We start from the raw sequence: 14,779 nt of genomic DNA, 5'->3' as shown, positions 1-14,779 counted from the left end.
GTGCTCCTCATTTCCTGAGACCAAGCCCCTTCCTTCCCTGCCTGAGGTGGCTTCTCAAACAGAGAAAAGGGGAGCCCACCTCCCTTGGGACCAAGAATATCATCAGGAACTCCAAATGTAGGGGGAGGGGCAGGGTTCCCCTGCATCCTCTGCCTGGAAATGACTCCTCGCCCCACATGCAAATGGGTGGCTGAGAATTTCCTTCTGGTTTTGCCTCAAAGAACCTTCCTCACACTACTACTGGTCTCCCTGCTGTGATAAGTGTAGAGATGTTTGTTAGGACACCGTAGCCCAGCCCTAAGAGGAAAAGGACCACCATCTCGCAGGTGGTCTCAAGCACCTGAACAAAGCCGACCCGGCCCCTCTGTGCACGTGTGGAAACCCGCTGAAGGACGCAGCCTGCACTTCCCACCACAGAAGGCTTGTGTTCAGAGCACGGAGGAAAAGAGGCACACCAATGAACACCAGTTCTGAAGTGTGGATGTCGTTTTATTATCTGACTGGAAAACTAGACTCCATCAGCCCTGGCAGGCCTGGGTGGGCTCAATCCTCCTCCTCGTCATCGCCAGCTCCAGCCCCGCCCTGGCCCTTCTTGGCGTTCTTCCTCTTCACACGGCCTGGGCGGCCGCCCCCGTACGGAGAACGGAGGGAGAAGTCGATGTGCTTCTGGGAGTCCAGGCGGACAATGAAGGACGGGATGTTCACCACCTGCTTGCGGACCCTGGAGGGGGACGGCAGGTGAGCAGGACAGGGAAGCAGGATGCTGCCCTCCTCTGCCTGTGCTTTGCAGCTGACAGGGCTGGTGCTATAGAGCTGCACTGACTCTGAAGCAATAAACGGGAAGGGCTCCTGATCCTAAAGAACTGCTGTGTGTTCCGGAGAGCTTTCAGGCATCACCTAATTCACACAAATGCATCCACCTTTACATTCACACCTCACAGAAGGGAGAGAGCAATTCAGCAGTAACCCACGAGGCCAGAGCGAATGAGGTGAGGTGGCAGCATATAAACCCAAGACCTGCTTTTCAAATACACAGCTGTGCCAGACACTTCAAATATTCTCAACTGCGTGTGTCACACACTGAGCTCTATTAGCAGGTGCAGTTTCACTGTCTTCGAAGCAGCAACCCGAAAGGACTGGGGTTGTTTCATTTCAGACAAGCAACGTTGAGAGGCTCCTGCCCATGGGTCACACGGCTAACGAAAGGCTGCGGCAGAAATTCAGTATGCATGTATCCCACCCACTTACTACACAGCTCAACTGGGCCTCATGAACAGGGCCCAATTTACAAAGGGTAAACTGAGTACTCAGATAAAGACCCATCTGGTCTCTGGTCTTCACTGTGGCAGACCTTGGCCTGTGGTGAACTCACCAAATTAAGGCCGACAGGAGAGTGCACTGTGGTGATCAGGGCCTGGAGTGGCTCCACAAGGGCCCACTACACAGCCGCACCCACACAAGTCAGTTAGCCCCAATGACTCCTCGCAACTGGACACCAAGGGCTGTTACCTGTCCAGCTACCTGCACGCCTCGTAGAAGCCTTCGCAAGGTGTACGGCTCCGGCCGCAGTGACCCTTGCGCTGGGCTACGGGGGGGATGAGGCTGCCCCCAGCTCCCCCGTGAGCTGTTTGTAGGGGGTCAATCTGCACCCTCAAGGGGAGCTCACACCTTCACCACCTCCAAGGGCTGCACAGGAGATAGGGACAGCGGCTTAGTGAGGGCAACCATCAGAGGGGATGGGGTGGGGAAGGCTCAGGGAGCCCAGAGGTGGTACCTGATATGGCGCTGGCGGATCAGCACACGGGCGTGGTGGATGGACTTGGCCAGGCCCAGCTTGAAGACCTGGGTCTGCAGGCGTCTCTCCAAGAAATCCTCAATCTTCAGGCCCAAGATGTAATCCAGCTTCATCTTGCCCTCGTCCAGCACCCCGATACGGACGAGTCGCCGCAGCAAGGCATTGCCTGGTAAGAGGGGAAAGAAGGCCTGCCTCAGCATTCTGGCCGACCTCAGACTTCTGGGTTCAAATCCTCCACCTCCAAATCATGGTGGTGGGACAAAGTAGGAAGTAAGAGCTAATTCTGATATAGGACTCAACATGCTATTACATGACTAACGGAATCTTCACACTACCCTAAGGCAGGTGGCTACACACAACTCTGCTCACTTGAAAAAGGAAGAACCTTTCAGAGTTGTTGGGAAGAGGAAACGAGACAACCCCCTTGAAAGCTTTAGCATTCATCTGCAAAAGTCTAAGTGCTGCTGTTCCTAAACTATTCCTCCCATAACACAGCAGGGCGGCTAAGAGCTAATATTCTAGAGTCAAGAAAGCCCTACTAATCAAATGAGGTTAAACCACCTTCCGTATCTATAATATTGGAACAGTATCAGAACCAATCTTATAGGCCTGAAAAAGACTGGGCATACATTTAAGCTGAGTACATGTCATCCATTTTATCATTCTGAGATTTTCTACTAAAAAGATGGTGTGGACCTAACAATGCCTGGCATAAAGTAATCCAGCAGAGGTCAGCTTCTACCTTTTACACAACTCTACTTTCAGGAGGCCTCGCTACTTCCTGTCCATGGGCATCCAAAGCTCCACTCAGGACAGCTCTTGGGATGCTGTGGGCAAACCCCTTCCCCCAGGCTCACACTCACTGAGCTCCTCATCACCACACAGGATTATCACTAACACACTGACACTGGGGGCAAAAGCACCATTACCACCCATCCCCTCCCTTGCCCCCAGGCAAAGCTTGAAGGAAAGATGCTCACTGTGATGACAAAAGTCTTCCTAGCAGACCAGGAACCTACCAGACCAGAATCTAAATGCAGAAACATACTATATGTACTATATACCTTTCCCAACACCCCAGGTCATAATATGCACTGAATAAATGCTGAACACAAAACAAGGATATTCTCCCATTTACAACCGCATAAAAGATGAAAAGCCTACACAATGAAAAATATAAGGCACTGATGAAAAATATTTAAGACACAAATAAATGAAAAGATATAGTTAAAATGTCCACACTACCTAAAAGCAATATACAGATTCAATGCAATCCCTATCAAAATTCCAATGCCATTTTTCACAGAAAAAGAACAAAGAATCCTAAATTTTTATGGTACCACGAGACCCTGAATAGCTAAAGCCAATCTTAAGAACAAACCTATATACATTACAAAGCTAGAGTAATCAAAACAGTATGATATTGGCATAAAAAACACATCAAGGGAACAGAATAAAGATCCCAGAAATAAACCCACACAAATTAATGGTCAATTTACAACAAAGGAGCCAGGAATATATAACGGGGAAAGGAAAGTCTCGTCAATAAATGGTGTCGGGAAAACTGGACAGTCACATGCAAGAATGAAACTGGACCCCTACCTTATCCTGTACACAAAAATTAACTCAAAATCGGGAATTCCCAGGCAGTCCAGTGGTTAGGACTGGGTGCTTTCACTGGCGTGGCCCAGGTTCCTCAATTCCTGGTCGGGGAACTAAGATCCCACAAGCTGTGTGGTGGTGGTGCGGGTGGGGGGAGGAGGGGAACTCAAAATGGATTAAAGACTTGAATGTAAGACCTGAAGCCAGGAAACTCCTAGAAGAAACCATAGGCAGTAAGGTCCTTGACATATCTTGGAGATTATTTTTTTGGATTTGACCCTAAAGCAAAGGCTACAAAAGCAAAAATCAGGGCTTCCCTGGTGGCACAGTGGTTGAGAGTCTGCCTGCCGATGCAGGGGACGCGGGTTCGTGCCCCGGTCCGGGAGGATCCCACATGCCACGGAGCGGCTGGGCCCGTGAGCCATGGCCGCTGGGCCTGCGAGTCTGGAACCTGTGCTCTGCAACGGGAGAGACCACAGCAGTGGGAGGCCCGCGTAGCAAAAAAAAAAAAAACAAAACAAAAAAAAATCAACAAGTGGGACCACACCAAAAAAGCTTCTGCACAGCAAAAGAAATTAACGAAATGAAAAGGCAACATACAGAATGGGAGAAAATATTTGCAAATCATGTATCTAATAAGGGGTTAATACCCAAAATATGTAATGAACTCATACAACTTAAAAGCAGAAATGATGGACTTCCCTGGTGGCGCAGTGGTTAAGAATCCGCCTGCCAATGCAGGGGACACAGGTTCGAGCCCTGGTCCAGGAAGATCCCACACGCCACAACTAATCCGAGCAACTAAGCCCGTGCGCCACAACTACTGAGCCTGCACTCTAGAGCCAGCGAGCCACAACTACTGAAGCCCAAGTGTCTAGAGCCCATGCTCCGCAACGAGAGGCCACTGCGATGAGAAGTTTGCGCCCCGCAATGAAGAGTAGCCTCCGCTCCCTGCAACTAGAGAAAGCCCACGAGCAGCAATGAAGACCCAACGCAGCCAAAACTAAATAAATCTATAAAAAATTATTTTAAAAACCCAAAAAAACAAACACCTCAATTAAAAATGGGAAGATGATCTGAATAGACATTTTCCCAAAGACATACAGGTGGCCAAAAAGCACAAGAAAAGGTGCTCAACATCATTAATCATCAGGAAAATGCAACTCAAAAACACAATGAGACCTTAAAACTTCTCATCCCAAGAAAAAGTTTTATAACTATAAAACTAAGTGTACCTGAAACTAATATAATAATGAATTATAAATTATACCTCAATTTAAAACAGACATGATATTCAAATAGTAATATAAAAACCTACTCAAAAGTAAACAAAAGTGAGTTTGGGATTATCTACCAGTTTGGGACACTTCATGCCTTTTTGTCCTTACATTAGAAAATAGAAACCTGACAATAATTCAACCTGTATTACTTCAAAAGTATATTTCATATTTACTATTAAAACACCTACATCCTTAAACAATGGGGAGGGTCATCAATACAGGAAAAACCTTATGTGGTATGAAGACAAAAATAACACCCATAAACTGCATCTTCAACAGGATCATGTCCAACTACTAAAAATTGTTACATGGGCTCCATCTGGCCAAAGCATTAACAATCAATCAGTTTTCCTTTTTTTAAGACTAATTTTATCTATCTGTTTATCTATCTATCCATCTATTTACGTTTATTTGGTTGTGCCAGGTCTTAGTTGAGGCAGGCTGGCTCCTTAGCTGCAGCTCGAGGGCTCCTTAGTTGTGGCATGCAAACTCAGTCGCGGCATGCATGTGGGATCTAGTTCCCTGACCAGGGATCGAACCCAGGGCCCTGCATTGGGAGCGTGGAGTCTTAACCACTGGAAGCCCCCCAGAATCAGTTTTTTAAATGTAAAATCCAAACCAATAAATTTTTAAAAAATGTAAGCCAGTGGGCACCTCAGTGGCAAAGGGGCCCTTGTCACTATGGCATGCGGCAAGCCTGTAAGTGCCTTAGTTTCTAATGTGAAAAATGGATGTAATACCTGTCCTCCTTAAGCTGGTGTAAGGAAGGAGTTCACACCTGTAAGGGACTGAATGAACCAGTAAGTCTTTTTATCAGATGAGACTCTCACACCTTAGTGGGAAAGGCTGCAGAACGCCTGAAAGCTTGCAGGCTCCTCCTCCCCCCCCAGGAATCTAAAGAGCTTCATTCACTAGAAAGAGTGCTACCTGATGCTTCCCTCTTGCAACTTCCACCCCGGAAAACCAAATAATCCCTGGACACTGGCCTCTCACACTGCCCTATGCCATCTCTTGGTCACATGACTGCTTATCACCTAAGTTTCTCTGTGATTATCTCTATCTTCAGCAAGCTCCCCCTGAGACCAGAACCAGCTTCGGTCTGTCCCCCAGACTCGGGGATAAAGTCCCACCCAATACCAGTGTCCATGGGGGAGATTCCTCAATTATCATGAGACTGTCAAAGCAGTTTATGGGTCTAGGACAGATAAAAGTGATAAATGTGTGGTAGTTAGTTAAACACGCTCCAAGCCTTTCTCAACCTCTAATATGGATGACCACTCATGCTTAACAGCGAGGATTGTAACAGCACTTCCTTAGCCACAGTTTGGGAGAAAAATCAGACTAGCAACCCTGATTGAGAATAAAAAGTGAGGTGCCCAAGGAAGCCTGGCGGGTTTCCCAGCCCCTCCTGCTTTTCACCAGAAATCAAGATTTGCCAGGGACAGGTCAAATGCAAGTTATCAAGATGACACCTAGGCAGTGGCCAATTTTAGAGGCAACTAAAAACAAGCTGTAGACACTGAGTAAACTTCATGTTGTGTAAGTTTTATCCCAATAAAAACTGTTACAAAAAAATAAACAAGAAAAAAAAAGATACAGAACCACCTACAGCCAAACTCACATCTGTCAGAATCACAAACTGTATGTATGTATGTGTGTGTGTGTGTACATATGTATCTTCCACACCAGGATACAATGTAGAACACACTAACCAAGTCTACTGATTACATCTTACACTTAGACACTGTATCAACTTTTGGTGATGTTCTCTAAGCTTCCCCTGGAATCCTCATTCCATCCCCATCGCTGAACTCACCTGAACTCTGGAGCCTGCCCTCCAGTCCCACCTATGGTGGGAGGCCTCTGACCATTTGCTCATTTGAGGAAGTTATTATCAGTACCTGCTATGAGGCTGCTTGTGCAGATTAAATAATGTACACCAAGAGCTTAGAAAACGGCATTCAGTGACCTTTATATAATACCAGCTATCTTAATATTTTTGCCACTTGACAATCTAAGAGGTCCTACTAAAATTTGATTATGTCAATCATTCCTTCCGAAAGCCCTCCATTAACTCCCCATCTCAAAGTAGAAATTTAGAACTTTAAGAGTCTAAAAGATGATAAAATCTGTCACGTGTACCTTACCACAATTTTTTTAGTCACTGTAATTACTATACGATCTGTACCCTCTCCAAAATCACCTGGAATGTTCTTTCCTGTGGATTTCTGAAATCCTGTTCAGACCTTGAGTAAATGTCCTAGACCACCACGTTAAAGCAGGCAAGTGTACGCAGTAAAGCTCGCTCCCTGCTAGAACCATCCGACATTTCAGAAATTTCAGTCTACTCCCACCCCCAGTGAACAAGACACATAAGCAGCAGTACTGTTTTGCTACACTGTGTACAGCTAGAGCCAGGTGGCCAAGCTTGCTGAGCACTGTTAGTTCTAATCAAGAGGAAACTGAAGCCCAACGTTTCCCATACACACCTTCAAACAGACGCCGCGGGTCTTTCTCATCCAGCGTCAGCAGCTCCCGGGCAGCCTTGCGGATCTTGGCCAGGGTAAATTTGACCCTCCAGACCTCACGTTTGTTCCGGAGCCCATACTCGCCTGCAAAGAATGGGCGAACAAGTTCAGTCCCACGGACTAGTGAAAAGGATTCGTAGTTTCGGGGTACAGAAAATCTAAACAACGAACGATCCCGAATTTGGGGAAGAGGGAGGGGGACACACCGAAGGGATTCCAGTAGAATGAGCACGTGGGCAGCTTCACCCACGTGTTAGCTTCCCCGGCCCGGGAAGCAGAAACCCTGCATTAGTCACTCACCGATCAGCTTCAGCTCTTGGTCGAGGCGGGACTTCTCGAAGGGTCTCCGCGGGGTCACATAGGTTTTGCGACAAACCCAGCTCCGCGCCACCGGCATGCTGGCTCTACTTGCCCGTCTGTGCGGAATGGAGAGTGGACAGTGAGGACTCGGAACAGCGCCTGCGCAGTCCCACAACTCAGCTAGAACCTCGCGGCGCCCAGGAAAATATCGCGAGAACCGTCCCTCAAGCTTTTATAACCGATACCATTCGCACTACTCTACAACCACCTTCATCTCACCTGCATCTTCTTTAGCGAACTCATTAAAGCTCGGATGGTCCGCAAGACCCTACAACCCACACCCGGAATAAAGAACACACCACCACACCTCACCTTCGCGCCCGCTTCGGTAACCGAGAAAGAGGCGCAAGCGTCCCCCGGTCGCGCTCTTATAGCAGCGCCGCCGTCTTGTGACGTCAGCACGCGCAGCGCCCGCCTGCACCAATCAGAAAAGACGTTGGCGGGCGGAAAAAGCAATAGAGACGAGAGGTCGGGCCAGAGCGGCGTGCTAAGTTGGGAGGACCCCGTCTCTAGCTGACAAGGTGTCGGAGCATCGTCAGGTGAGAAGTGAGGACTCCTCTCCGCCCTCGGGTGGTTACTTAAGTGCCGTCAGCTAGCCTCTGAGTCGCGGTATAAAGTTGGAGTATTCACCGCCACCGCCACACTTCAGCCGGCTCCGTCTCTGTGAAAAGATCCCCAGACGGTTGGAGCTGTGCGAAATCAAAGCTCCTTCCAGAAGATAATGTTATATCCATGAATAATGAAAAAAATCATTTTTCATATCAGAATGTCAACCCGAAGCACAGCCAGAAGCCAGTCTGCCCTTTTGAACTCTAAAACAAATCCTCTACTCGTGAAGCTTTGAGCCTTAGGGGAACAGGGAAAAAATAATAATAAAGTAGATCATTTCAGAGTGGTGCTCTGAAGAAAATAAATTACTGATAATGACTGAGGGAAAATGGTACTCCAGATAGGATGGTCAGGGAAGCCTCTTTAAGAAGGTGACTGACTTTTTTTTAACTTAAGACGCAATGATTAAAAGGCTTTGTGCCTCTTTATCAAAGACAGCAGTTTACATCCTGAGGTTTCCTTTGGGTTTCCAGAACAGGGAAAGTGTTCTGACACCTCTTGTTATAAACCTGGAGCAACTTATACATTGTTTTTTGATCTCCTCAGCCAACATCTTCCTCTCAGGATTATTTCCTCTAGTCCTTTCCTCTCTGGGATAATCCCATTCACACCAATGACTTTCTTTATCTCTGTTAGATAATATTTAATGAACACTCTAAATGTGCTAGGCTTTGGGCTAAACACCTTATGGGCTTTTTGTTTTTTTGTTTTTGTTTGTTTTTGTTTTTAATTCGTGTGACCCATGATTTCCATTACTAAAAATAGTAACAGGTAACATTCTGGAATATTTACTATGTATCAGGCCCTGTTCTCAGAACTTTACATATGTTAACTTACTTAATACATATTTAAGGAGGACTCTCAGAGAAGTTGCCCTCCCTGATAGTAATACTTTTACAGATGCTTGCTTAAGGAGCACTAATACTATTATCCTATTTTATAGAGGCAGATACTGAGGCACCAAAAAGTGGTTACAGAACTTGCCCAAGACTGCACAAAGTGGAAATAAATTAAGACTGACCGGATGAGAACAAGCAAAGGCTATCTATTCAGCGTAAGGGAGTCAGTCACCATCACTCATGTTTTGGCAGAGACTCAAAGGCAGGCAGAGGTGTGGGAAAGCTATATAGCAGAAAAAAAGGAAAGGCTTCAGGTGTCCCAGATTGGGGGCTGTCGTCATGGAGAAGCTAGACATGGGCAGACTAGAAGTTAGGTACCCTATGCGATTGGTTGGGGTACATATTTGGCTTTCTTTTCTTGGTCCTAAATTGGAAGTGGGGACAAAAATTAGTAGAGTTGTGAATTACTAATCAAGTCCTGGCCCTTTTGGACCTATTGTTGTAGGGGTTATTATTTGGCCCCTTGGATTGTTACTTCCTACAAGCCTGCCTTATAGCAGCCTGGCTTCCTGAGCTGTTTTTGTTTATTGAAGTATAGTTGATTTACAATATTGTGTTAGTTTCACTTGTACAGCAAAGTGATTGAGTTATAAATACATATTTTTTTCAGATTCTTTTCCATTATAGGTTATTACAAGATATTGAATATATTTCCCTGTGCTATACAGCAAATCCTTATTTTTTTAATCCATTTTACATATAGTAGTGTGTATATGTTAATCCCAAACTCCTAATTTATCATTCCTCCCCCACATTGTCCCCTTTGGTGACCATAAGTTTGTCTTCTATGTCTGTGAATCTGTTTCTGTTTTGCAAATAAGTTCATTTTGTATCATTTTTTTAGATTCCACATATAAGTGATATCATAGAATACTTGTCTTTCTCTGTCTGACTTACTTCACTTAGTATGAAAATCTCTATGTCTATGTTGCTGCAAATGGCAATATTTCATTCTTTTTTATGGCTGAGTAACATTCCATTGTATATATACACCACATCTTCTTTATCCATTCATCTGTTGATGGACATTTAGGTTGCTTCCATGTCCTGGCTATTGTAAATAGTGCTGCAATGGACATTGGGTGCGTGTATCTTTTCGAAGTATGGTTTTCCCTGGATATGTGCCCAGGAGTGGGATTGCTAGATCATATGATAATTCTATTTTTAGTTTTTGAAGGAACCTCCATACTGTTCTCCATAGTGGCTGCACCAATTTACATTCCCACCAAGAGTGTAGGAGGGTTCCCTTTTCTTCACACCCTCTCCAGCATGTATTATTTGTAGACTTTTTGATGATGGCCATTCTGACCAGTGCTGAGCTGTTTATTACAGATAAGGGGTCTGGTTTTCTGGGCAGGCTGCTGCAGGCTGTGGATCAGAGTTCTGTTTTCATATATGATCTGGCCATTGTCTATTTGCATATTCAGTCTCTCAGCAACTAGAAGTCAGGCCAGCATTGCAGCTGGGACAGTCTGGCTCCATAGCCCATGCTCTTCACCGCTGTTTTATGCAACTGCTGTCCAGCAGACTCAGCAGTCAGTATTCCCTCCTCAGAGCAACAGTCCCACTCAATCCTTTCCTTTATGACATCACCCTGCTCTATCCAGATGCTTAGGTTCAAATTCAGCAATCCTCAATTACTAGCTCTAATACCTCAGACAAGTTTCTCAGTCATTCTGTGCCTCAGCTTCCCCATCTATAAAATGGGGGTGGCGACCACACCCACCTCATAGGGTTATCATAAGGATGAAATGATGCAATCTATGCAAATTGCTTAGGATAGTGCTTGGCACCAAGAAAGCACTCAGCGTTAGCTACCGTTATCATTATTATTCTCTCATTGTATTTCTGTATCTGTCAAACTACCTTGCTCTTTTTTGTTTTCTTGTTTACAAGTTAGCTCCCAGACAAAAAAGTTATAGGAGGGCAGGGACTTCCCTGGTGGTGCAGTGGTTAAGACTCCACACTTCCAATTCAGGGGGCCTGGGTTCGATCCCTGGTCAGGGAACTAGATCCCACGTGCATGACGCAACTAAGAGTTCGCATGCCATAACTAAGGAGCCAGCAAGCTGCAACTAAGGAGCCCGCCCAACGCAACCAAATAAATATTTTTTTAAATTTTTTAAAATAAATTTTTTTAAAAAGTCTATAGGAGGGCAGAGACCTCATCTTTCCTGTTTTTCAGTGTCTTAGCACAGGCTTAACATATAAGCTGACAGTCAAAACATTGTTAAATGTATGAATAACTTAACTATACATGCATCATTGGTGTTTCAGAGTTTCCAACAACCCCCTCCTCAGGTTCGATTCATTTGCTAGAGCAGCTTACAGAACTGAGAAACACCTTACTTACTAAAATTAGAGGTTTATTATAAAAGGATATAACCCATGAACATCCAGATGGAAGAGATGCACAGGGCAATGTATAGGGAAAGGGTGATGACCTTCCCCACTCATCATTGCTTTAATTTGCATTCCTTGATGACAGATGATGTGGAACATCTTTTCACGTGCGTATTGGCATCTTTTTATATTCTTTGGTGAGGTATCTGTTAAGGTCTCTGGTCCATTTTTTTAATCAGGTTGTTTTCTTATTGTTGGCTTTGAAGAGTTCTTTGTATATTTTGGATAACAATCCTGTATCAGTTGTGTCTTTTGCAATATTTTCTCACAGAAGTTTTTTAATTTTAACGAAGTCCAGCATATCTATTTTTTCTTTCACAGATCATGCCTTTTAGTGCCGTATCTAAAATGTCATTGATCGTACTTCCCTGGTGGCACAGTGGTAAAGAATCTGCCTGCCAATGCAGGGGACACCGGTTCCAGCCCTAGTCTGGGAAGATCCCACATGCTGAGGAGCAACTAAGCCCTTGTGCCACAACTACCGAGACTGTGCTCTAGAGCCTGTAAGCCACAACTACTGAGCCTGCGTGCCACAACTACTGAAGCCCCCCCCCCCGCCTAGAGCCCGTGCTCTGCAACGAGAAGCCACTGCAATGAGAAGCCCACTCGCCGCAACTAGAGAAAGCCCACACGCAGCAATGAAGACCCAACGCAACCAAAAATAAAAATAAATAAATGTATTAAAAAAGTAATAAATAAATAAAGTAAAATGTCATTGCCATACCCAAGGTCATCTAGGTTTTCTCCTATGTTATCTACCTGGAGTTCTATAGTTTTGCATTTTTACATTTAGGTCGATGATCCATTTTGAGTTAATTTTTGTAAAGGGTGTAAAGTCTGTATCTGGATTTTTTCTTTTTTGCTTGTGGAGGCCCTCAGAATAGTTTTTTTTTTTTTTTTTTTTTTTTTTGCAGTACGCGGGCCTCTCACTGTTGTGGCCTCTCCCGTTGCGGAGCACAGGCTCCGGACACACAGGCTCAGCGGCCATGGCTTACAGGCCCAGCCGCTCCATGGCATGTGGGATCTTCCCGGACCGGGTCACGGACCCGTGTCCCCTGCATCGGCAGGCAGACTCTCAACCACTGCGCCACCAGGGGAGCCCAGAATGGTTTTTAATGAGGAACTTTTGAGAGGGAAGACTCAGGACGCAGGTACTGAGTCATCAAAGTACCTTGTTGTAGAGAGAAGAGAGGTATTGGAGAAATTACAAAACAGGCAAAAGTATAGAGTGTTAGCCAGGCAGGAGTTAGTATCCTAGTTTAAATTAAAATCTAAGCTTAGGGAATTCCCTGGAGGTCCAGTGGTTAAGACTCCGTGCTTCCACTGCAGGGAGTGCGGGTTCTATCCCTGTTTGGGGAACTAGGATCCCACATGCCACACGGTGCGGCCAAAAATAAATAAATAAATAATCTAAGCTTGCAGGACATCAAGAGTCTATCAAGTTTATTCACCAAATAGGGCAAGAAAGAAAGAAGAAATTGGGGGAGGGGTAGAAATTGAGAACCAGAGGTGGAGACTTTCAGCCCCAGAATTTTCACCATGTGACTGTATTACAGTAACGAAATCTATGTGACCAAACAAAGCTACACATTTAAAAAATCAAGATATAGGAACTTCCCTGGTGGCGCAGTGGTTAAGAATCTGCCTGCCAATGCAGGGGACACGGGTTCGGACCCTGGTCCGGGAAGATCCCACATGCCGCGGAGCAACTAAACCCGTGCGTCACAACTACTGAAGCCCACGCTCCTAGAGCCCATGCTCCACAACAAGAGAAGTCACCCCAATGAGAAGCCCGCGCACCGCAACGAAGAGTAGCCCCCGCTCGCCGCAACTAGAGAAAGCCCATGCACAGCAACAAAGACCCAATGCAGCCAAAAATAAATAAATTTATTTAAAAAAAAAAAAAGACTTTGCCTTCTAATGCAGGGGGCACGGGTTTGATCCCCGGTTGGGAAGCTAAGATCCCACATGACTCACGGCCAAAAAACCAACACATAAAACAGAAGCAGTATTATAGCAAATTTAATAAAGACTTTAAAAATGGCTCCCCTGGTCCAGGAACTAAGATCCCACATGCTGTGGGGCTAACCAAACCCGTGTGCTGCAACTAGTGAGTCCATGGGCCACCACTAGAGGGCCAGAGCGCCGCAACTACAGAGCCCCGGCGCTCTGGAGCCCACATGCCACAACGAAAGGATCCCGCATGCCGCAACTAAGACCCAACGCAACCAAAAATAAATAAATATTAAAGATAATAATAATGTTTAAAAAACTGTTTTAAATAAATAAAAATGGTCCACGTCTAGAAAGTCTAAAAAAAATCAATGTATAAATATTGGAAGCTGGTACTGGTAACGTTCTAGTGATTTCTTAAGCAGAAAGGCGCTATATAGATCGTTTTACAAATGCATATTTCATACGTATGTGTTTTAGCTTTTGTAAAAAATTGTGGAATAGAACATACACTTAAAGGAGGATCTAGAATACAAATGTATGGTATAAAAAGTAATTCTCAGGGCTTCCCTGGTGGCGCAGTGGTTGAGAGTCTGCCTGCCGACGCAGGGGACACGGGTTTGTGCCCCGGTCCGGGAAGATCCCACATGCCGCGGAGCGGCTGGGCCCGTGAGCTATGGCCGCTGAGCCTACACGTCCGGAGCCTGTGCTCTGCAACGGGAGAGGCCACAACAGAGAGAGGCCCACGTACCGCAAAAAAAAAAGTAATTCTCCAAACACCTGAATAACACCACCCAAGGCAAGAAAAAGACCACCCCTGACATTCCCCTCCCTACTCCAAATGGCTATCCTAAAACTGCAACACTCGCTTCCTTCTTTTCTTCATGTGTTATTTTTATTTATGCCTTTGCATGCATCTGAAATGTCTTGTAAAAATGTTTTCAAAAGGAAGTTTAGTGCAGTGGAAGAGCTCAAAATTCGGTGTCAGAAAGACCAAGTTTGGGAGTCCCCCGGCGGTCCAGTAGTTAGGACTCCACACTTTCACTGCTGAGGGCCCGGGGTTCAATCCCTGGTCGGGGAACTAGGATCCCACAAGACGCGCAGTGCAGCCAAATAAATAAATTAATCAATCAATTAAAAAAGAAAGACCAGGTTTTAAATCCCAGCCCTGCTCCCTACTAGATGTGTGACCTCAGACAAGTCATTTCCCCGCCTCCAGGCCTTTTCCTCATCTGTACAAGCAGACACAAATGGCCACATTTCCCAGGACTGTCATAAGGATTCAAATCACAAACTCCACATTTATTCAACAAGTTTATTGAGACCTTTTGGGACCTAAGCCCTGTAGGA

General features: G+C 45.5%; 1 protein-coding gene across 1 annotated transcript; it reads right to left on the bottom strand.

The window, feature by feature from the left end:
• Positions 1 to 457: 457 nt before the first annotated feature.
• On the bottom strand, positions 458 to 7,956 carry RPS9 (ribosomal protein S9). The gene is made up of 5 exons (XM_082863565.1): positions 7,878 to 7,956; positions 7,506 to 7,621; positions 7,167 to 7,289; positions 1,775 to 1,961; positions 458 to 721 (listed from the first exon to the last, which is right to left on the bottom strand). Exons 2-5 carry the CDS (start codon positions 7,600 to 7,602, stop codon positions 544 to 546), a joined length of 585 nt encoding a protein of 194 aa, XP_082719691.1. The 5' UTR covers positions 7,603 to 7,621; positions 7,878 to 7,956; the 3' UTR covers positions 458 to 543.
• Between the last annotated feature and the right edge of the window lie 6,823 nt (positions 7,957 to 14,779).

Source organism: Leucopleurus acutus (genome assembly GCF_964270905.1).
Source record: "Leucopleurus acutus genome assembly, chromosome: 20".
NCBI lineage: Eukaryota > Metazoa > Chordata > Mammalia > Artiodactyla > Delphinidae > Leucopleurus > Leucopleurus acutus.
Note: the sequence above shows the minus strand (reverse complement) of the source record. Positions and strands in the feature narration are given on the sequence as shown.

Bases quoted from the DNA above. Each gene is read 5' to 3' on its own strand.
- RPS9 (XM_082863565.1), bottom strand. From the start codon at position 7,602: ATGCCGGTGGCGCGGAGCTGGGTTTGTCGCAAAACCTATGTGACCCCG. The intron at 1,962-7,166 runs GTGTGTATGGGA...CCCTCTTACCAG, and splicing joins CCCGCGGCGTCTGTTTGAAG to GCAATGCCTTGCTGCGGCGA. The intron at 722-1,774 runs GTACCACCTCTG...GTCCCCCTCCAG, and splicing joins ATCCGCCAGCGCCATATCAG to GGTCCGCAAGCAGGTGGTGA.